Raw genomic sequence first — 25,769 nt, forward strand, 5'->3', positions numbered from 1 at the left:
ATTTTTTTATTTTTCATATGCGCGAGACTGAACTCTTCAGATGCGCGACTGTATGGTTTTGGTACCGCGAGTTGCGCTTCTCACTGCTTTGCATCCTCTGGTTAGCCCATGGGTTGAAAAGGCCTCCAGAGGAGCAGAAAGGGGTGAGAAAAGAAGAACATTTTTTAATTTTTGAAAATATTTATGCCTGAATTCGTCAGATGCTCGACTGTCCAGTTTTGGCACTGCGCGTTGCGCATCTCACTGCTTCGCGTCTTCTGCCCCTTCGCGACTTAGCCAAGGCTGAACCTGGACGCCGCCGTCCCACGCGACACTTTAAACACAGGAGATAGGGATCCAGGGGTGACCCGGGACTCTCTGTCCTCTTGCGCCCCTTCCTTGAGTGGCGTTTTCTACCCGCTGCCTCCTCCTCCTCCTCCTTCTCCACCAAGGCCCTCTCGAAGAGTCTGCGGCACTCACGTGCTTGGAGAGGGCTGAGGTGAAGTGCGTAGAACTTATCTGAGGTTGAGGTGTCGTGGCACATGAATTGCACCACCTTCCTGCGATCCTCGGAAGAATGTGAATTCTTTGCCTGCGTCAGAGACAGACAGACAGAGACTTTTTGGGGTCAAAACCGCTGGCAGTCATAGGGGTCACAAGGGGGGCACTGGCATAGATACTCACACGCGTCGCGATGGCAGTTCAGACGTCAGTGAAGGTGGGCTTGCCGGAAAGCCCCATGCTGGTCCAAGCAGATTGAAAATATTTGTTCAGGGTTCGACAGGGACTGGGTCTGGAAGTAAAAAAAAAAATAGGAGGCCTGGCTCCCCCCGGGAGGCTAGCCCGCAGCTGCAAGAACCTCCGGAACCAGCTGTATTCTTCCTTGTTGAGAGACAACTGGGCCGCGCTGAAGGCTCTGTTTGTCTTATGCGTGGTGATCTGGTTGACCTCCTGGATGGTCAAGTTCTGGAATACCCCACAGCGATGGCCTGTGATGGAGGTCAGGTAGCCGGTCAGAAAACCATAGAAGCGCCACTGCTGCCTGGTGTCTGGGCTGGACTCGAGGCCGTCTGACGGTAAGCAGTAAGAGATTAGACTTTTCCAACAAACCTTGTTACACCACCAATGGTTTAACTTAGCGATAGCCGCTGGTGCCCCAAGGCAAAAATAATCTCTGCTCCGGCACACCCACGACTCTCGGTCAAATGAGCCACGTCAGCGCACACCCCCTTAACCCCCGCTGGTGCGCCGGAGCAGAAGAGGGAAGAACGGAAAGAACGTCAGCGTTTCCACAAGTGGTGGAAACGCCTACCGGTGGAACGAACACTCACCTAGAAGGGCAGGTATTTTTCTTCCAGCAGTCCGGTGACAGCGTAGCAGGGTGGCTTTGGCGATGAGTTAGCCTTCTTTCGACTGCTTGGTTCTTACCTTGTGTACCACGACACAGCGGCTTATGCCGCGAATGAAAGCTCGATGCTCCCTGCGAACCAGCACCAGGGTGGTGCTGGAGAGACGGCAGGAGGCCGGCGGGGTGCCGGAGAGATAATCTAGGAACTGTGACAAGTTCTTCAGGTAGTGTTGCCTCGTGGGTTCGGACATGCCTGTTTGGCCTAGCAGGGCAGACCAGGCTCGAATTCCCTTTTCCCACACAAAGGGATGGCATGAGCCCCGCCGAACACGCACCGTTTTGGGCAGCTTAGACTGCGGCAGCCGCAAGGGCTTTTTGCATAGCTTTTTAGTTCCCTTTTCTGCCCACACAAGCTGCCCGTTTTGGGCAGCTTGAACTGCGCTTGCCTGCGCCAGAGCTTTATACATGGCTTTTCCCATTTTCAAAGCAGTTCCGTAGAACCCATCGAACACACACTTTTTCAGGGCTCCCCTCAGCATGAACTGCAACCATCAAAAGGGGGGGCCAGACCATAAGCCCGGACACCACTGACCCTGGCTTGTTTCCCCTCGCCAGAGATTACTAGCGGCCACCCTCCACCACCACCACCACCCACCCCCACACACCTCTGGGGAGGGGGGGGAGGGGGCTGGTTGGGCAGGGGGGGATCACCGAGGGCCGGCAAGGATAAACCCGAAGGGGTGGGCGGGCATGCGGACGGGCGGGAGACGCAGCACTGGTCATGCGCGCACACACCACACAGGGGCTGGAGCCAGCGCTAGACCATACCCCACGCGGCCCCTGGGCTCGATTCACCAGGCTGGAGACTCTACCAAGCCCACCAACCATCCCCAGCCCTTGTCCAGGGCGGACATGCTCTAGGTCAAAAACCAGATGGGCCATTTGAGTTTTTTTCTCCCACAGATAGACACGGGAAAGGGGGGGGGGGTTAATGTGTGCGGAGGGACACGCCCCCTTGCCCCCCCTCAACGCACGCCCGAGGCAGGGAGAAACCAACCACACCCATAGAGTCCGACTCACCAATGTTGGGGGGGTGCCGGGCGGGGGCCTAACCCATGGGGCGTCAAACGAGCTCCTTTCGATCAGCGTACTGGTCCAGGCGCGAAAGCGTCAAAACCTAATTCCACTTTTTCCCAGGCACGAAACCGTCAGAACCTAAGTCCACTTTTTCTCGCCTTCCCCGAAAACATGATGGCAGGTCAGAGACTGTCAGGCATGACTTGGCGGGCTGGGGCCTGGGTCTAATCATCTCCACCGGTGAGCATTGTCGCGTCACCACCGGCCGTTCCAGAGACCACCCATTTTCTTGATTGCCCTTACAAACACCCATCATAACCCAAATGGACTTGGTTTCAAAAGCTCACTGGAAAGAACTACCATCATCCCAAATGCTGATGCTTCAACGGGGCTGGCGCCCAAGTTCTCCAGGGCCACCACTGCCACCCCCCTCTCCCCGAGGACCCACACCCTTTCCAGGGGGCAAGCGCCCACATTAGAGGGGCTGGAGGACCTGACCTCCAGGGCCACCACTGGCACCCCCCCCCCCGAGGACCCACACCCTTTCCGGGGGGCTGGCGCCCAAGTTAGAGGGGCTGGAGGAACTGACCTCCAGGGCCACCACTGCCACCCCCCTCTCCCCGAGGACCCCCACCCTTTCCGGGGGGCCACGTATACGTTAGAGGGGCTGGAGGACCTGACCTCCAGGGCCACCACTGCCACCTCCCTCTCCCCAAGGACCCACACCCTTTCTGGGGTGCAAGCGCCCACGTTAGAGGGGCTGGAGGACCTGACCTTCAGAGCCACCACTGCCACCCCCCTCTCCCCGAGGACCCACACCCTTTCCGGGGGGCAAGCGCCCAGGTTAGAGGGGCTGGAGGACCTGACCTCCAGGGCCACCACTGCCACCCCCCTCTCCCCGAGGACCCACACCCTTTCCGGGGGGCAAGCGCCGGCCCCAAAGGGTCTTCTAGTTTGACACCTGTTCTCCAGCAGTGCCCGGGCACCCCACACTTAAGCCAGGAACATTGACTTAGTCAATAGCACTCGCTAGGCAGACATGCCGTTGGTGACCCCCCTGGCTCTGGGCAAGCCTTTAATGTCTAAACTGCTTGGTTGAGGCGGGACCCCCGCCCCCAAGGCCAACGGCGCTGGCCGGGATCAGGGCACTGTCTCTGGGCAAGCCTTTAATGTCTGAACCGCTTGGTTGAGGCGGGACCCCTGCCCCCCCAAGGCCAACAGCGCTGGCCGGGATCAGGGCACTGTCTCTGGGCAAGCCTTTAATGTCTGAACCGCTTGGTTGAGGCGGGACCCCCATCTCCAAGGCCAACAGCGCTGGCCGGGATCGGACACACTTTTGCGAGCAGCCAGCCTGGCCATTGACCCCCTGGTTCGTTCAACCGCAAAGCCGTCAAAACCTAAGTCCACTTTTTCTCACCTTCTCCGAAAACCTGATGGCAGGTCAGACAGTCAGCGCCGGACGCGCACCTCCAGGCGCGGGACGTCCCGGAAAAGGGCTCTCCCGTCAGGCATGGCTTGGCAAGGCTGGGGCCTGGGTCTAATCAACTACACCGGTGAGCGTCGCCATGGTCGCCACCGGCGGTCTGGCCCTTGCCAAGACCCAACACCCCCCAAATGGATTTCGTTTTCAAAAGCTGGCTGGAAAGACCCACCACCCCTCAAATGAGGGTTTGTTGTTCCAATCAATTTTTTTACTTCCTACATAAATAAATAAAAAACACTCAATGACTTCTTCATCTCAGGTGGGGGGGATTTTTTTTTTGTTTATTCATGACAACTTGCTTTTGTATAATGTTGTTATTATTAGTAGTAGTAGTAGTATTTATTATATGCATATTTATATTTGTTTTATTAAAAACAAGCTTAGGTTTGTCCACCTGTCAGGTTTTGGACCAAATGGGGCATAGGACTTTGTTTGGATATAACTCAGTTGTTTGCGCACACTTCGTTATTATTGCGCATTTATTCATTTGCTGGAAGTTAGAACTGAATTTAGAAATAGTGTTGAAATAAATCTTTGCATTTAACAAACAAAACTAGTTATGTAGGCTAATGAATGTCTGTGCGTACAATCATTTCCTTATCCACAAAAGAAAGTGAAAGTAAAGGCCGAATGGAGGAGGCTCATTCTTTATCCTTGCACTGCAGATGGTCTGTTTAATTGTTTTCTCACTAGTAAGGCGTTCAGTTTTTCCACTTACAAAGTCCGCCATGTAAATAGCAAATGAGCCATGGCACGATGCAACTGACTCTTAAAGGGAATGGGAGATGAGACTATATCAACCATATTTAGACCATGCGCCATGGCGCAGAGTGTATTTTTCCATCCCTTAAAATAGCAAAAGTGGATTCGGACACGACCTTAATCCTTTTGGACCATGCGCTTTAAACTTTTGCACCTAGATCATTAAAATAGAGCCTCTTAAAAGATCCAGGATCTGCCAAATCATCTTAAATCGTTTAAGCAAGGTACGAAGTATGGGCCCTAGATCTTCCAACTGTCTAAAGAAGGAAAGATGGAACTGTAAGCATTCTTGACTTTCTCTGAACTTTTAAGTTATGTACAGGAGTTAAACAATGGTAGATCTCCTGGCTTGGATGACATCTCTGGTGAGTTTTTAAAAAGTTTGAGGAATGTGCTTGGACAAGATTTGAATAAGGTCTGTATAAAGTATGTATGTGAGTCCAGCTAAGCTGTCAAAGAGCAGTGCTGACACTGATTCCCAAGAAAGGGGACCTAGGTACAGGGCCGGATTAACATAAGGGCTAGGTGGAGCTGAAACCCCAGGGCCTATGGAAGGAGGGGGCCTATTGCCTGAAGAATTAATTTGCGCTATGACACGGGAAACGCCTCTTTGCATTATGCCTTTCTCTCATCGATAATTTTCAAAAACAGTAACGCCAGTGCTCGGAGTGCTCCAATACAGATTGCTCGCCAGTCAGAACTGATTAAAACACAAAGCTCTGAATATTCAAGAAACATATCAGTTTCAAGGAACATATGCGATGTGATGTAAGTGAAATCGGCTACAAGTTTAAGCACACGAGACAATTCAAGAAATACACAGGAGGTAATACACTAAAATCCTGACACTAAACAAAAGATGAAGTTAAGCTTAATGTTCAAGGTATGCACATAAGCACCGAATATGGGGCCTGTCCTGCTCGGGGTAAATAATGACGCAAGTGTAGTAAACAGGACATGTTTGAAGTCCTTGTAAAACAAAAACTGTAAAAGAAGTGACCACCTTACAAAAATTACTGCAGTTTTTTTTTAAAAGAATACTGCAGTTTTTAAAGGAATACTGCAGTTTTAGTTAACTTCTGAAAAGTGCAGTTTTTTGGACACAAAAGCACTGTTATTTAAGTATATTGCAGTGTTACTGCAATACAACCAACTGCAGTGAATCTACTGCAATACAACTGAATTACTACTACAGTACAACTGCAGTACAACTACTGCAATAGTACTAAAGTGATACTACTACTGTAATGCAGTACTGCTACTGCAATACAACAGAAGAACTACTACAGTACAACTGCAATACAACTACTACAATAGTACTGAAGTGATACTACTACTATAATGCAGTACAACTACTGCAATAGTACTGAAGTGATACTAATACTGTAATGCAGTACTGCCACTGCAAAACATGTTAAACAATTTATTGCATTGAGGTACATAAGTATTAAAATTGCACTTTAGTTTTGTTATGTATTGTACCATTGATTAACACATATGATGTTAATAAAGCGCCCTTAAGGTGCCAATGGTTACTGATGTGCTTGATGAGATTTAATGTCAAAGCAGTGCATGTACCAGGCAAACAGCTCGTGGTTGCAGACACTCTTTCCAGAAATCCTTTTAACTAATTACAGTGAGTCTGACACCGAGCGTGACATGACAAGTGTTGTACAGGCAGTACTGTCCACTAAGCCTGGAGACAGGTTAAATGCCATAAGGAAAGCCACGCTACAAGATTCAGATCTCCAATTGTTTTTTTAAGTACATCCGCCAAGGATGGCCCAGTGAGACATCTCAGTTGGCAAGTGCACCTTTCGGAAATTGATGGACTTTTGCTGTATGAGGATATAATTGTGATTCCTGGTTCACAGAGAGTGAAAGTGTTACGTCAGCTACACACAGGTCATCAAGGCCAAGGTCATCAAGACAAAGTGCAAGGAGAGGGCTAATATGTCTGTATGGTGGCCTAGAATAGGCAAGGACATCACAAAAACAGTAGAGATGTGAGTTCTGTCAAATCTATATAACTTGACACAAAAGAGAGAGTCCGTCATGGTTACAACTCTGATGGGCCATGGCAAAGATCACTTCGCACATCTGGTGAACTAAATGGTAAGAAATAGCTAATAGTCAGAGACTATTATTCTCGTGATATTGAGATGGCACCTCTACAAACTATTACAAGCCAACAGGTGATTATGCATCTGAAAACTATGTTCGTTCGGTGGGGGATCCAATAAGAACTTGTAACTGACAAAGCTACTCGTTTACGTCTGCTGATTTGTTGAGTTCAAAACGACATATGATTTCACTCACACTACCTCCAGCCCTCACTACCCACAGGCTAACGGTGCGGCTGGAGAGGAGTGTTGCTATTACAAAAGGGTGTTGAGACAGCCAGATCCACACCTAGCTCTTATGAATTACCGTGCTACACCCATCAATGCCATAGGGACTGAGCCCAGCTCAACTGATGATCAGACATCAGATCAGAGCAAAAGTTCCAACACTACCAAAGAACCTGTTACCAAGTTCAATTGACTATGAACAAATCAGACGTAAAGACCAACAAGCCAAACAGGCTTATATATTCTTCTACAACCTATACTCAGCACAAATTCTACCTGACCTACATCTTGGACAGAGTGTAAAGGTTAAGGTGGATAGAAAAAAAGCATGGAAGACATTAGCGACAGTTGTCGCAAAAGCTCCCGAACCAAGATTATATATTGTGCAAACAAAGGAAGACACAATCTCTTGCTGAAACTGGAGACACATTCAGTGTCCCTGATACTCTTGAAACTCTTTAAACACCTGAGACACCACATGGACAGGCTGTGACTGAGAACAGTGAAGCCACTGACAGACCCTCACTTGAGACCCTCACTTGACTCCCTCAGCTTCTAGTACACTACACATTCATACACCCTACGCCAAAGAACCTTTAGTGGTGGAGAAGTAAAACAGCCGGTAAAATTCAAGAATTATGTTCTGGGGTAGGTGTTAACACTAACCATACAGATGCAAAGGATCCCCTTGCATGTTAACTTCTACAGTATACTGTAAGACTGTAAAAGAAAAAAAGTGAACTTGCAAAGGTTGACATGTTCTGTGATGTTGATAAGTTATGGTTAAGAGATGGACGATTGTAAGCATTGAAATGTTTGCCTCAATATATTTTCCCCATTACCAGTTGTCTTGCTTACATCTTCTATCTGTCCTTTCAATAGATATTATCTTTTTATTCTGTAATCCTCATTTAATTCCAGATTCCTTTTACTAAATGTGTAGTCCTAATTTATATAATGCCTTTCTAACTGACAGGAGTCTGATTTAATACAAGAAAGGGTGTTTTACTCTTTTGTTTTAATTTGCAATGTGCTGATATGGACCATGGTTCTAATGAGCTATTGAGATAGAGTTTGCTAGGCCACAGCCAACATCTCCCCCTCGCACCCCGAGGCAACAAGAGAGAGGTTTATGGGGCGGCATGTGTCAAGAAATTGATTGATGACGACCACGCCCCTTTAGGGCGGGACTTTCCGATTTAAGCCCCGCCCCTTTTAAATATACAGTTAATAATTCCGGTAATTAGATTCTTATCAGTTTAATTAAAATAATAATTCCGGTAATTAGATTCTATCAGTTTAATTAATGAATAATTTCCGGTAATTAAATTATAATTCCGGTAATTAAATTATAATTCCGGGTATTAATATTCTTATCAGTTTAATTAAATTATTATTAATTCCTGTAATTAATTCTTAATTGTAATATTAATTTAAAAATAGATATTATAATATTAATAATTAGATTTTAATCAAATGAAATAAAATATATCAACCGTATTAAAACCATATTTTAATTATTGTACTACATTATATTATATTTTAATTATTGTACTACATTATATTATATTTAAGTATTGTAATACATTATATTATATTTTAATTATTGTACTACATTATATTATTTTAATATTGTAATACATTATTAATTTTAATTATTGTAATACATTTATATATTTTAATTATTGTACTACATTATATTATATTTTAAGTATTGCAATAAACTATAATTATATACTATTACACTATTATATTATACTAATATATTTTTATTTATAATATAAATAATAAACTATTAGTATCTCCCACCTGGTCTTGCCTGCGCTCTGGTATGGCTCTGTGTGTGTGTGTGTGTGGTGTGTGTGTCTCTGGTACGGGTGTTGGGCTGGGTCTTGGTAATTTGAAGACGTTTGAAGTCTGCTTGTGAAAGATAGAAGACATATCTGATGACTGTTACAATGCAATCGCTATATGCTACTATTTGATAAGAGAACGTAATGGTTCTCACCGCTTTTAGGCATGCTGTGTGTGTGTGTGTGTGTGTGTGTGTGTGTGGGTGTGTTGTGAGAGAGCGATGATAAGGTAAACTTATCCTTTAGACAGCATCCCGTCAACTATTTGTGAAAGATATATATATATCAGAAATGGAACATGTATCTGATTGATATGTTGATAGGTGATTAGAAAGTGTGCTGATATTGCATATCTATATATTCACATGCAGCCAAACTGTGTGCAAGTGATGTGTGTGTGTGTGTGTGGTGTGTGTATGCCTGGGTCTGGTTGTGTCTGCTTGAATTCACGACACAGTATTAATGAATCTGCCTTTATTATTGCTCATTAATAGGTTATGTTGTTTTCACATATTACTACATTAAACTAATACATATTTTAAGACAGAACAAAAGACCATCAGTCATATCATTTTAATGTATCTTTTATCGAAACTATCTAATTAAAATATATTTACAATATTAATCCAGCAAATAACAAATCTTAATATGTATTGACGTCAAACTATCACACCTTGTAAAACAATTTATCTAAAAATGTAATGTTCTAAACGGTTGGTTTGAAAACACAGATGTAAAATCAAGTTGTCTTTGTGATTAATGAAAAGTTTTATTATGAAAAACATTTTAAGCTGAATGTTTTTTCTTTTGACTAACACATTTTCAGTATATTAACATGCATGTTCTGTATTTATGGCACACATTGTAGTTTAATTAATCTAAAACGCAATGTTTTGCACACTGGTCATCATAGATTTGAAAATAAATGATTTAAAATAAAAGATTTACTAAAAGGTCTTATCAGTCTTTAGACAGTATTGTTATTTCAGTTTCAAAAGGTAAATAACATGTATTACTCATAGTAGTTGTACTGCTCACAATTGAAGCCAGCCAACTTAGTTACAGAATTTTAGATTCAAACTGATTTGAATTCAATTGAAAATACTTGATAATATAAAGAGAAATATAGAGATTATTCCGAATATAAAGACAAAATATAAACAAAAATGATTTTCAGTTTTATCTAAAAACAGCACAGCTCCATCCCTTAGTTACCTTTACTTAATGTTCTACAGTAAAATGTATTAGTTTATCTACTGGATCCACCATTTATATGTTCACATAACAGTGTTAAATCAAGTAAGCCTACAAATTTGTCAAAATAAGTCAAGTTTAAAGGATAGTTCTTGAAAGTAGACAGAGCAAATGATGCTTTTCTTTACCATAGATTTAGATGAATTAAGATTTTGTTACTACACACATTTTGTAGTGAGTGTATACGTTTCTTTAAATTGAATGTTTTTTATTGACATACACATTTTCAACTGAACAATCTAAAATCAAACAATGTTTTTTCACTCTGAATATAAAACGTTATCACACGGAAAAGTGATGTTTAAAATACTATTCATTTAACTTAACGCATAACTAGAGTTTGTTTTTTACAAGCCAGAAACATTGAGCTAATTCAAGCTTTTTGATTTTGCCACTCTGTTGCACTTTTTTTTTCAACACAAAATGTAAGCTTTTATGCATCTGCTAAAAATCTGTAATTTTGAGCCACTGTCAGTGCTTGTATGTTACAAAGCATACATGTTTTTAAAACTGTCAGCTCTCAAAAGTTTACTTATTGTTGTTCCCTTTCTTCTGGAGTTTTAAGAACAACATTGCAGGGGCTTCGGTCAAACATAAAGATACATTTCAAGCATTAGATTCATACTGACACACAAGCCTTTGTAAAATTTACGAGAGAAATCACTAAGGAAAAGATTTAAAACAAGAATAGTTTCATTTGGGGGGGGGGAAAAGTGATAATATGAAATTACAGTTGGTTACACCAATATGGTCTAATGGTTAGAATTTCGTGGTTTTATGATATGGGAATATTTTAACCTCTAATGTGTCCCAACGTAACATTAATAACAACACTTAGCCACAGTTATTTGTATCGTAGTTGAATGCTACACGCTATACTGTCAACAAAGCACATTAATATCAAAGAGTAAATACATTTTATTTTAAGACTACTTTGCAGTAAACTTTAATGAATGAATACGTTTATTTTATCAATCTTCTAATGCAGAATGTTTTTGAAACATTTAATTATGTTTTACGACCACTGTCATCTGACCAAATTATTTAACCTAATTCAAGCATCCGTTTTCTGCTGCACTTTTTTAACACAAAATGTCTTTGCAAACTTTTTGCATATGTGTTAAACTCTCAAAGCATCTGTTATGATGCATACAGTAAAAGACACAATAACCATTTCTACTGCCAATTATATTTTGTTATCTAGAACTATGAATCTACAAAACTTGAATACTTGAATACTTGCCACTAAATCTGCATTAATATCTTTTTGCGACAGTGTCTAAGGTACAGTGTATTAGAAATGTATTCTTTTCAACTGTCGGAAGTTTGAGTTGTAAATGTTTTGGTTTTAAACCAGAGACAACAACAATATTATGTATACCTTTTGTTCATACAGTTTTTCAAATGAATGAGAAATTATGAAATTGTACGTCAGTACTTCTAGATTTTAAAACTAAATTGGGTGACAATTTTTAGTTTGTCTTTCTAAACTGACTACAAACCGTTACACATGAGAACTGTGTGTTATTAGGGGTGTCTTAAACATCAAACCAACTTTTAATAAATGATCTACAGTTTATACCTTTATGCTTTAAACAAGTAACCACTCTTTGACACACTATGCACATTTTAATTTTTCTAAATATTTAAATATGCATTTGGCATAAATACAGGTCTTAAATCAATTTCGACAATGTTTCTTTGATGTGTTTCATGCCATCATGTTGCGTCTAGCTCATTTCTAACTTTTTTACAGGAAAGGCGTAAGATGCTTTTCAGAACAAGCAATAGGTCATTTTATACCGCTAGACTTTTAATGCACCAATAACACATGGCCACTCTTGCAAGTTTACTTTAAGTTATAACGTTTGTATGTAAACCTGATCCTGTGTATGAAAACCACCTATGACTAGGTGGGGTAATGAAATGCCAAGCAGGTTATTTTTTTCTTTATAAAGGCTTGTAGAATTTAAAATTTTACTTAGTTACATTAAAACATTTTACTTGTTTAACACAAACTCATAAGTTTAGCTTAAGCTAATAAACTTTTTGTTTCAAGCAAATATACACTGAAAAGAGTAGTACATAATGAACAAACATGGATTGCATAATCATAAAGACCAAATCAACTAAGAAAAAATATATGTTTATACAGTCATTACATTGAAGAAAAACAGGAACACCAGAACACTGTAACAACATTACTGAATATCTAACCAGCAAAGAAATTCTACTAAAAGCATTCTGTCGTGTTCAAGAATGTGGTTGGTCAAAACTTCTACAATCTCAGCAATATTTGCTATTTGTTTGTGTGAAAGCAGTGACACACAAATATCTGTTATATATGTAGACATGCATAGAACCTGCGTTACCTCCCATCTCATCACTCCATCCAGTCAGCACCTCAAGAATTTTTGTAATGGTTGCACAGACAGCATCACTGCTACGAACACACAGGTGAGTCAATTTATTTATCGTATCGGCCCCATGAGTTTAAGGCATCTCTCACAACGTCCATTTCTCTCTTGAGATTTTTCACACGTTTGCCATCTCCTGTACAATCATGATTAGAATCACACGAATCATTGATGATTCCTCCCAGAAGAAGAGAAAGACCATATGGTCCCTATAATGCTGTTTTAACATGTCGGACCACAATAGACCTCATTGACAATCAAAAGCAGGGTCGCACTGCACTCAGGCTTTCATGCGCATCAGAGTCAGCATTTTGAAGAACAATAGCAATCTGCCATCTTGCAAGGGGCTGTCAGAAGAAATCAGAAATAATTTTTTTAGAAAACTTTTTTGTTTAATCACAATACAAAGTTTGTACCATATTCTGTGTAGTTAGACATATGCAGTAGTACCTTTAAGATGCTGCTGGTGTCCTTAAGCCGCAAATAGTTCAGTCCTAATAGCTTAGTGCAACAAGACCCAAAGGTAGTCCTCAAAAGTTAGTACATTTTTATGTCTTTAATCTTCTTTTTACTCCTGATCAATGGGTCTTGTAGAAAGTTCTGGGGGTCGGTGACTGAGCCCAAAAGCATTACTTAGCTAGAAGTAATAATGGGCGCTTTTCTAACATATCAATCAGGTCCGCCTTCACTTACTGGGGGCGGTACTATGAACATCTGCCATGGTGTCATAAAAGTCATGAATAAACATTTAGTTAACATCTTTTATTTAAGACATAGGCGTGATGATGTAGGGATACCTATTTTGATTAAACAAAATAAAAAATACAGGGTCATACCGTAAATATATTCACAATGAAATATTTTAGAGAATAATATTATATAGAATTTTATATTTCATGGAGTTTTAGGTTGACAAAATATAATGCTTAGCTGAAGACATTTCAAAACTGGTTGCCATACAAATGGACAATCAAATAAATTTGAATGTTTTTACGCAAATATGTACACGCTTTTCAACATTATTCTGCAGTCTGAATTGTTCATTATAGTTGTTTATTTGGTTTCCTATTAGGGCTCAAAGCAGTCACATATTTAATTGAAAATTTGCTTATTTCATGATAGTGTTCTTTTTTTAAAGAATTAAGATTGAGAAGAAATACGCTTACATCTACACATACATATTCATTTTGGAATTAAAAATGTAACTACACGCTATTTATTTTAAGTGAAATATACTTGTAAGAAAATACAATTACATTTATGAAATACCCATATTCCATAACTTATTGCAATGCCTTTGAGGTAAAGAAAGAGAGAGTTTAAGAGCCGTTATCCATAATTGGTTATTAGATTAAAGTTATTTTAAAAAGTCGAGTTTGGTTAAAAATCTAGGCCTACTTAAATTGGATCTGTTAAAACATAAAGAAATTAAAGTTATGCAGTATACGTTCTGGTGACATATAACATACACTTTAGCATCACTATAATAGATAATCTACGAGTACCAACATTCACCAATTTGATACAAACTGTACCAAAACTGTTTCATATGTTTGTTGCTGAGTAGCAATAAGTATTTTTTTTTATTTCTATGTTATGTGATACTAAATCTATTTTCAGACCTATCATTTTAGTGATATACTTATAATAAAGTTGAAAAAACAAGCTAATAAATTTAGTTAGACATCATGTGCTTGACATTTTAGTAAATAGTTAAAGCTACTGATTGTGCTAATTGAATATTTAGCATTTTGAAAGGTAAATATGTGTCAGGGTATGTAAAGTTGTCGCCTCTGGCTTGTTTGGTTGTGATTGGTGGAATGTTTCCACAAACTGAAATATTAAAGTGTTTTTATTCACTATTCTGCAACTTTGATGCAATCTACACTGTAAAAGAAATATACAAAAGTACATATCATGCTGTTTTTAAAAGCACACAGACATGTCGCCAAAACTGCACTTCCTGGGACAAACCTTTTGTATTGCTGAAAATCTGTAATATTTTAATGTGTTGGTCAGGATGTAAGCATACAGCTTACAAATAACTGACTATTTGTACTATGTACAGTGATGTGACACACATTTCAAGTGTAATAGATGAGTATATAGCAGAAAACAACTAGTCTCATATGTCATGTTGGTGTTCAGAGGTTTAAAAAGTACTCAAAAATGCTACACAAGTGAAAGATTAAACAGGGTGGTGAAAATTGTACACATATAAGGGTATAATCGTTTGGACGATACATATTGAGTAAAAAAATTGCTAGATTTAAATAGTACTTGTGTAATAGTAAAGTAACAGCAATAATGAATTTATAGATTGTTGTTTAAACTTTAAAATCTCTCACCACACAGCATGAATGACATACAATGCTTTATCATGCTTTAGAACGTCTGTGTTAATTGTATTTAACTATCAAACTACAGGCACTAAATATAAATTATTCATCATGCTTAAAGTTGTAAAACCTTTGAATTAACTTGTGCAGATGTTGAATTGTTAGAGTCAAGCCTTTTGTGGGATCAAAAGCAAAAAAGTCAATATTCCATGTTTATGTGTTCTTTTAGCATAGAGTATATGTAAAAGTATATTTTCAAGTGTGACAGTAGTAAACATTAAGCGCACAAGTCACTAACTATAACATTTTATTTGTACATCCTGTTATCTTATAAGAATAGTCACTAGGGATAGTTTGTTATTGAAAACATGACATGCAATTTGTAGTAGCCATTTTGGAAACAGCTGAAAATCGCTGAGCATTTTTTCTCAGAATAAGTGCAATGTTCGATTACTTGTGGGTTTTGAAAAGTTCATATTTATTTGTAATAAAAACAATGCAGGCTTCAAACATTAATCAAACATGTAATGAACTTATGGTCAAAGTATACTTGTTGCTGATCCAATATAGCACATAAAAGTACATTAAATACCCTAGAGATTATGTACAATTTAGTTACAATTAAAATATACAAAATTTAGTATTTCAAAATATGGCATTTCAAGATAGCAAATTGTTAACTCCTTTAAGTATACAGGCCTTTTGTCTAGCTGCAAGTATACTTTTTATTTTTTGTGTTTTCATTTTATAATTTTTCACTGCAGTAAGCAGTTAAATTTGTGTAATTGTAATATAAGAATCTTTTATAAAGATTTGACATTTGACATGTTCGTTGACAATTTAGGATTTTTGCAGCAATTAATTTCAGTTAATTCAACTCAAACAAATTTATTCTCTGTCTTAATACTTGTTCTGTACACAAAAAATAACGTAGGCATATGTTAAATTTCCAATCAATCAAAAGGAGTACTTAGAACACAACTGTAATAACTTGTAAGCATATGACAATGAACAAGCATAGGACAAAAACAAACTTTTCTGTTTTTATAAATGTAATATATTAAGTGAGGTTAATTGTTAATTGTACTCAAGTAGATACTTAATAAATACTTCAGTACACCAATCAGCTAACATTATTCGAGTACTTTACCTCTGTGATCTTAAACTTTTTCAAAAACCAATCTAAAAATGTGACAATATAATTTAAACATGTTCATAGAAGTCATTTCATTGTGTAAGTTGTTTATGGTCATATTTTGGTAATTTCATCAAGCAGATTTTACCCCGAGTACTATGATAAATGTTTACTTGAAAACAGAACTAATGTAAATAAATACCATGCCAGTTACAAATTAAATAGTTGACGATATCAGATGAGTGAATTTCTGTAGTTTGAATTGAAGCTGAATGTCTTTTTTTATGTAAGCTGTAATCACTATCACAGTGGCAGGGTTCTCGTGAAAACTTTATAGGATAAATTTATGTACATTCTGAACATTCTCATGTACAATTAAGTCATGTATATTATTTAATTATTAGGTTAAATGTTACATTTTAATTTTATTGACTTTAAAAAGTGAGAAACCCTAAATTACTTAAATGTGTTTGCTCACAATCACTTGGATGTTCTGACAATATCGGAAAAACAATTATTCATTAATTCTTAAGAAGAAGTTTGTAATAGATTCAATAAAAATAAACTTAATACCTACAGTACATTAACAGCTCAGACAGAATAATTTGTAATAGTGTTTGTCCCAGGAAGTGCAGTTTTTTAACGAGATGTCTGTGTGCTTTTACAAAACAGCATGATATGTACTTTTGTATATTTCTTTTACAGTGTAGATTGCATCAAAGTTGCAGAATAGTGAATAAAAACACTTTAATACTTCAGTTTGTGGAAACATTCCACCAATCACAACCAAACAAGCCAGAGGCGACAACTTTACATACCCTGACACATATTTACTTTTCAAAATGCTAAATATTCAATTAGCACAATCAGTAGCTTTAACTATTTACTAAAATGTCAAGCACATGATGTCTAACTAAATTTATTAGCTTGTTTTTTCAACTTTATTATAAGTATATCACTAAAATGATAGGTCTGAAAATAGATTTAGTATCACATAACATAGAAATAAAACAAAAAATACTTATTGCTACTCAGCAACAAAAATATGAAACAGTTTTGGTACAGTTTGTATCAAATTGGTGAATGTTGGTACTCGTAGATTATCTATTTTATAGTGATGCTAAAGTGTATGTTTATATGCCCCCAGAACGTATACTGCATAACTTTAATTTCTTTATGTTTTAACAGATCCAATTTAAGTAGGCCTAGATTTTTAACCAAACTCGACTTTTTAAAATAACTTTAATCTAATAACCAATTATGGATAACGGCTCTTAAACTCTCTCTTTCTTTACCTCAAAGGCATTGCAATAAGTTATGGAATATGGGTTATTTCATAAATGTAATTGTATTTTCTTACAAGTATATTTCACTTAAAATAAGTAGCGTGTCTTGTATCGTTACATTTTCAATTCCAAAATGAATATGTATGTGTAGATGTAAGCGTATTTCTTCTCAATACTTAATTCTTTAAAAAAAGAACACTATCATGAAATAAGCACATTTTCAATTAAATATGTGACTGCTTTGAGCCCTAATAGGAAACCAAATAAACAACTATAATGAACAATTCAGACTGCAGAATAATGTTGAAAAGAGTGTACATATTTGCGTAAAAACATTCAAATTTATTTGATTGTCCATTTGTATGGCAACCAGTTTTGAAATGTCTTCAGCTAAGCATTATATTTTGTCAACCTAAAACTACCATGAAATATAAAATTCTATAATATTATAATATTACTCTAAAATATTTCATTGTGAATATATTTACTGTATGACCCTGTATTTTTTTGTCAAATGAGGTCTATTGTGGACGACATGTTTAAACAGCATTATAGGGACCATATGGTCTTTCTTCTGGAGAAGATCATCAATGATGCGTGTGATTCTAATCATGATTGTACAGGAGATGGCAAACGTGTGAAAAATCTCAAGAGAGAAATGGACGTTGTGAGAGGTGCCTTAAACTCATGGGCCGATACGATAATCAATTGACTCACCTGTGTGTTCGTAGCAGTGGTGCTGTCTGTGCAACCATTACAAAAATTCTGTGAGGTGCTGACTGGATGGAGTGATGAGATGGGAGTAACGCAGGTTCTATGCATGTCTACATATATGACAGATATTTGTGTGTCACTGCTTTCACAAAACAACATAGCAAATATTACTGAGATTGTAGAAGTTATGGCCAATCACATTCTTGAACACGACAGAATGCTTTTAGTAGAATTTCTTTGCTGGTTAGATATTCAGTAATGTCGTTACAGTGTTCTGGTGTTCCCTGTTTTTCTTCATGTATGACTGTATAAACATATATTTTTTCTTAGTTGATTTGTCTTTATGATTGTTATGCAATCCATGTTTGTTCATTATGCACTACTCTATTTCAGTGTATATTTGCTCGAAATAAAAGTTTATCAGCTTAAGTAAACTTATGATTTTGTGTTAAACAAGTAAAATGTTTTAATGTAACTAAGTTTTTAAATTTTAAATTCTACAAGCATTTTATAAAGAAAAAAAAACCTGCTTGGCATTTCATTACCGAACCTAGTCATAGGTGGTTTACATACACAGGATCAGGTTTACATACAAACGTTATAACTTAAAGTAAACTTGCAAGATTGGCCATGTGTTATTTGGTGCATTCAAAGTCTAGCGGTGTAAATGACCTATTGCTTGTTCTGAAAAGTGTCTATGCCTTTCCTGTAAAAAAGTTAGAAAATGAGCTAGACGCAAAACATGTGGCATGTAACAATCATAGAAACATTGTCGAAATTGATTTAAGACCTGTATTTATGCAAATGCATATTAAATATTTAGAAAAATTCAAATGTTGCATAGTGTGTCAAAGAGTGGTTACTTGTTTAAAGCATAAAGGTATAAACTGTAGATCATTTATTAAAGTTGGTTGATGTTTAAGACACCCCTAATAACACACAGTTCTCATGTGTAACGGTTTTGTAGTCAGTTTAGAAAGACAACTAAAAATTGTCACCCAATTTAGTTTTAAATCTAGAAGTACTGACGTACAATTTCATAATTTCTCATTCATTTGAAAAACTGTATGAACAAAGGTATACATAATCTTGTTGGTTGTCTCTGGTTTAAAACCAAAACATTTACAACTCAAACGTTCACGACAGTTGAAAAGAATACATTTCTAATACACTGTACCTTAGACACTGTCGCAAAAAGATATTAATGCAGATTTAGTGGCAAGTATTCAAGTATTCAAGTTTTGTAGATTCATAGTTCTAGATAACAAAATATAATTGGCAGTAGAAATGGTTATTGTGTCTTTTACTGTATGCATCATAACAGATGCTTTGAGAGTTTAACACATATGCAAAAAGTTTGCAAAGCCATTTTGTGTTAAAAAAGTGCAGCAGAAAACGGATGCTTGAATTAGGTCAAATAATTTGGTCAGACGACACTGGTCATAAAACATAATTAAATGTTTCAAAACATTCTGCATTAGAAGATTGATAAAATAAACGTATCATTCATTAAAGTTTACTGCAAGTATTCTTAAAATAAAATGTATTTACTCTTTGATATTAATGTGCTTTGTTGACAGTATAGCGTGTAGCATTCAACTACGATACAAATAACTGTGGCTAAGTGTTGTTATTAATGTTACTTGGGACACATTAGAGGTTAAAATATTCCCATATCATAAAACCACGAAATTCTAACCATTAGACCATATTGGTGTAACCACTGTATTTCATATTATCACTTTTTTCCCCCCAAATGAAACTATTCTTGTTTTTCTCTCTGTGATTTTCTCTCTTAAATTTTACAAAGGCTTGTGTGTCAGTATGAATCTAATGCTTGAAATGTATCTTTATGTTTGACGAAGCCCCTGCAATGTTGTTCTTAAAAACTCCAGAAGAAAGGGAACAACAAGTAACTTTTGAGAGCTGACAGTTTTAAAAACATGTATGCTTTGTAACATACAAGCACTGACAGTGGCTCAAAATTACAGATTTTTAGCAGATGCATAAAAAGCTTACATTTTGTGTTGAAAAAAAAGTGCAACAGAGTGCAAATCAAAAGCTTGAATTAGCTCAATGTTTCTGGCTTGTAAAAACAAAACTGTAGTTATGCGTTAAGTTAAATGAATAGTATTTTAAACATCACTTTTCCGTGTGATAACGTTTTATATTCAGAGTGAAAAAACATTGTTTGATTTTAGATTGTTCAGTTGAAAATGTGTATGTCAATAAAAAACATTCAATTTAAAGAAACGTAGACACTCACTACAAAATGTGTGTAGTAACAATAATCTTAATTCATCTAATCTAATGGTAAAAGAAAAGCATCATTTGCTCTGTCTACTTTCAAGAACTATCTTTAAACTTGACTTATTTGACAAATTTGTAGGCTTACTTGATTTAACACTGTTATGTGACATATAAATGGTGGATCCAGTAGATAAACTAATACATTTTACTGTAGAACATTAAGTAAAGGTAACTAAGGGATGGAGCTGTGCTGTTTTTAGATAAAAACTGAAAATCATTTTTGTTTATATTTTGTTTTATTTCGGAATAATCTCTATATTTCTCTTTATATTATCAAGTATTTTCAATGAATTCAAATCAGTTTGAATCTAAAATTCTGTAACTAAGTTGGCTGGCTTCAATTGTGAGCAGTACAACTACTATGAGTAATACATGTTATTTACCTTTTGAAACTGAAATAACAATACTGTCTAAAGACTGATAAGACCTTTTAGTAAATCTTTTATTTTAAATCATTTATTTTCAAATCTATGATGACCAGTGTGCAAAACATTACGTTTTTAGATTAATTAAACTACAATGTGTGCCATAAAATACAGAACATGCATGTTAATATACTGAAAATGTGTTAGTCAAAAAGAAAAAACATTCAGCTTAAAATGTTTTTCATAATAAAACTTTTCATTAATCACAAAGACAACTTGATTTACATCTGTGTTTTTCAACCAACAGTTTAGAACATTACATTTTTAGATAAATTGTTTTACAAGGTGTGATAGTTTGACGTCAATACATATTAAGATTTGTTATTTGCTGGATTAATATTGTAAATATATTTTAATTAGATAGTTTCGATAAAAGATACATTAAAATGATATGACTGATGGTCTTTTGTCTGTCTTAAAATATGTATTAGTTTAATGTAGTAATAATGTGAAAACAACATAACCTATTAATGAGCAATAATAAAGGCAGATTCATTAAATACTGTGTCGTGAATTCAAGCAGGCACAACCAGACCCAGGCATACACACACACCACACACACACACACACTTGCACACAGTTGGCTGCATGTGAATATATAGATATGCAATATCAGCACACTTTCTAATCACCTATCAACATATCAATCAGATACATGTTCCATTTCTGATATATATATATCTTTCACAAATAGTTGACGGGATGCTGTCTAAAGGATAAGTTTACCTTATCATCGCTCTCTCACACACACACACACACAGACACACCCATGCCTAAACAGCCGGTGAGAACCATTACGTTCTCTTATCAAATAGTAGCATATAGCGATTGCATTGTAACAGTCATCAGATATGTCTTCTATCTTTCACAAGCAGACTTCAAACGTCTTCAAATTACCAAGACCCAGCCCAACACCCGTACCAGAGACACACACACACACACACACACACACATACAGAGCCATACCAGAGCGCAGGCAAGACCAGGTGGGAGATACTAATAGTTTATTATTATATTAAAATATAATAAAATATATTAGTATAATATAATAGTGTATAATAGTATATAATTATAAATAGTTTATTGCAATACTTAAAATATAATATAATGTAGTACAATAATTAAAATATAATATAATGTATTACAATACTTAAAATATAATATAATGTATTACAATAATTAAATTATAATATAATGTAGTACAATAATTAAAATATAATATAATGTAGTACAATAATTAAAATATGGTTTTAATAACGGTTGATATATTTATTTCATTTGATTAAAATCTAATTATTAATATTATAATATCTATTTTTAAATTAATATTACAATTAAGAATTAATTACAGGCATTAATAATAATTTAATTAAACTGATAAGAATATAAATTACCGGCATTATTATTTAATTACCGAAATTATAATTTAATTACCGGAATTATAATTTAATTACCGGAATTATTCATTAATTAAACTGATAAGAATCTAATTACCGGAATTATTATTTTAATTAAACTGATAAGAATCTAATTACCGGAATTATTAAATGTATATTAAAAAGGGGCGGGGCTTAAACCGGAAGTCCCGCCTAAAAGGGGCGTGGCCGTCATCAATCAAATTTCTTGACACAAGCCGCCCCATATTCCTCTCTCTGATATCACAAGCTGTCAAAGAGTGCATTCCTCTGCCTTTAGGTTGATTCCATGAGCCCTCAAATGCTTCATTAAGTCTGACACACTTTTTGTAAAGCATCTGCTTCCTGTTGATGTGTTGAATTCTTGCTTGTAAAATATAGCCATACTTTAGAAAGTTTAGTTTAGGCAAATTTGATGAACGCGATCATGTGTGTTGTTGATGAATCTGAAGTGAGTCAAAAGGTAATGGTTACAAAGGTAATGGCACCGGGTTTCGGTACACAAGCCTAATAATGGGAGGGGCTTTTCCTTTCTGATGACACGTACAAAGGGAGAATGTCAATCAAAGTGTTTCTGCAGACTGTTTTATCAAGCGTGATTATAAAAAAAAGAATTAATACAATTTTACCATTAGATAGCTGGAATATGACCATTAGATTATGGAATAAAATCACTGTCATAAATATTTTGTGCGTAAATAAAATTCACGCATCCGTAATTATAAAATCGTAAAGGAAAACGGAGCGTACTCGTAATTTTACGAGGGTACGATTTCAAAATCTGCGATTAAAACAGACACAGATACGACATTTTCTTCGTCTGTTTGTATATGACTGATAATTTTACGATGGGTGTACTTTACAAACACGAATTACAGTTTCACCACGGACACGAAGTCCTGATTACGAGTACGAATCAAACAGCGACACTTCACTGTCAAAATTACGTCACCGCTGTTTAATAAACAAGCGAGAGTTATCGATCACAATGGCGCGCCTGCTGGACACTCGAGCTCACACACACCGTCTCGGGTAAGATTTCTGTTATTCCCTCTTTGAGAAATGTCCGTCATGAGCTGTAATAAAGGTTGAGACATTATGAGGTCCAATTTCGCCGTGTTTCTTGGACATTTTACAGAATCAAAATTAAGAACACACTATAATTATAACTATAACTATAATAGATATAATCACACACTGCTGCCACACGACTGTGTTTAAACCCCTTATAAAAGTGATTTTAAATAATAGGTCTCCTTTAAAACCAAATGAAATGTTATTTAAATAGTATAAGATAGTATAGTAAACACTATTCTTCCTGTATTACGGTAAACATAGTTTTAAATAAAAACACTTAATTAACATGGTCTGTTTATTATTCAGTCTGGCTTGAATGTGTTGCTATGTAGTTGTGAAGGTGTAACAAAGTGGTTTCTATGTATCTGCTAGGATGTTTGGCAACCACAGAGAAACATACACTGGCTGCCTGTTAAGTTCCGTATTGATTATAAAATACTGCTTCTTACCTATAAAGCTATCAATAATCTAGCTCAGGGCAGTATGGTGGCACAGTGGGTAGCACAGTCGCCTCACAGCAAGAAGGTCGCTGGTTCGAGCCTCGGCTGGGTCAGTTGGCATTTCGATGTGGAGTTTGCGTGCTCTCCCTGTGTTCGCGTGGGTTTCCTCCGGGTTGTACCTACTTTAACACTAAACCCAACCTCACAGTAACCTGATGTGTTTTATCAATGTCTACTCCACCTTGTGGCAAAAGTCCCTCCCACTTGGAGTTCTGCGGGCTGCAGTGATATCTATTTGCACCAGTGACCATCTCTCTCTCATTAAATGGATGAGATTACAAAACATTTAACTAAGCGTTAATTAAAAATAAAAACTATAAAATCTAAAAAACAAATAAAAATAAAAATTGATAAATCAAAATTTGCTGGCAAAATCAACCCCTGTTTACCTTATAGACGTCCAGTATGCCACACTGGTAGTCGAAGCGCGTGTAGAGCTCGTTTAACATGCTGATGACCTGCATTGGCGTGCACTGCGCACACACGGCCGTGAAGCCCACGATGTCAGAGAACAGCATGGTGACATCATCAAACTTCTTGGCCTGAACCGGAAGGCCCTGCCAAAGTCTCTGAGCCACGTCACCGGGAAAATAGAGTAGAGCAGGTCCACCGTCCTCCGCTTCTCCTCCTCTAAAGCCTGGTGCGTTTTCTCCAGCGTGGCTTTCAGTTTGTCCATCCGCTTCTTCAGTCCGTCCTGAGCTTTGGCCTGTTCTCCAACCTAGAGAGAGAGAGAGAGAGAGAGAGAGAGAGAGAGAAATCAATGCAAATATACTAAATATTATTATTTTTATCCCTAAATGTTGAATTTTGTAATATATATATATATATAACACACACACACACAACACATATATATATATATATATATTTAATTAATTATGTAATTTCCAAGACACACCCACAGAATGACATCACGTGTGGCATCATGAATAGGGATGTCAGACAGATGTAAGCCCCGCCCCATCAGCTCTTCCAGCCTATCGACACGGGGCGAGCCTAGAAACATGATGGAGTTTGATTCGGGGAGGTGAAGCATCTGCCCTTTCAACTCCATCACCTGAAAAACACACACACACACACACACACACACACACACACACACACAAACAAACTTCAATGTTATTCGACCCTAAACATTTGGTAAATTATCTGGTAATAAAACAATTGAAAAAAACTATTTCTTTCAAAATATCGCCTCAGTGACTGCATTTAGAAATAGAGAAAGGAAGACAACAAACAATCCTAAAGAAGAACAAAAAAAGAAACATAAACACTGTGACAGGAATCAAATAGAGAATGAAAAACACTTCTTATCTGTCCCAAACACTCCACAACAATTTCCCACAACTCCCCACATTTCTAAACATAATAGTTTAATAACTCATTTCTAATAATTGATTTCTCTTTGCTATGATGACAGAACATAATATTTGACTAGATATTTTTCAAGGTACTAGTTTTCAGCTTAAAGTGACATTTAAAAGCTTAACTAGGTTAATTAGGGTAATTAGGCAAGATTCACAAAATGGCTAATGAACCTGACTTCAACTGTATGCACTCAGAGATGATGAATCAATGTAAAAAGTACAGCTGCCAAATACATACCAAATGACAGCAATATCACACAAGTAGCAGTGCAATGTGGCTGTAAATCGGCACTGGTGGGAGGTGTGCGTTGTCTTAGTGTTCCACCAGTGACGATATACAGCCACATCGCACTGCTACTCGGGTGATATCGCGTTTATACGCGTTTACGGTGGCATAATTGTGTATATAAAAAAGAAAATCAAACACAGAGAGTCTAAAAACCCTTTTGTATGAGTAGCTACTTTCTTCCACCATTCATTCACATCTGCAGCTGACGTCAGAACAGCAGAAACCATTGCTCATTCACCAATGTCACTTCAGCTCTGGTATTTAAATGATTCTCTAGAGTAATGTCTAAAATGATGACAAAACAGCTCTCAACATTTTGCTCACATTTTAAGATTATAAGGCTGAACGGCATGAAATGTCATCAGTCTACAGAGATTTCCCAGTATTA

At 37.1% G+C, this 25,769-nt stretch overlaps 1 protein-coding gene across 1 annotated transcript in view; it reads right to left on the reverse strand.

The window, feature by feature from the left end:
* Positions 1 to 25,769, reverse strand: part of gucy1a2 (guanylate cyclase 1, soluble, alpha 2) — a 166,906-nt gene that overhangs the window by 89,199 nt on the left and 51,938 nt on the right. The window contains 3 exon segments of the mRNA XM_056474182.1: positions 24,115 to 24,317; positions 24,320 to 24,443; positions 24,624 to 24,782. Coding sequence (XP_056330157.1) covers positions 24,115 to 24,317; positions 24,320 to 24,443; positions 24,624 to 24,782 — 486 coding nt within the window.

The sequence above is a fragment of the Danio aesculapii genome, chromosome 15 (genome assembly GCF_903798145.1).
Source record: "Danio aesculapii chromosome 15, fDanAes4.1, whole genome shotgun sequence".
Lineage (NCBI taxonomy): Eukaryota > Metazoa > Chordata > Actinopteri > Cypriniformes > Danionidae > Danio > Danio aesculapii.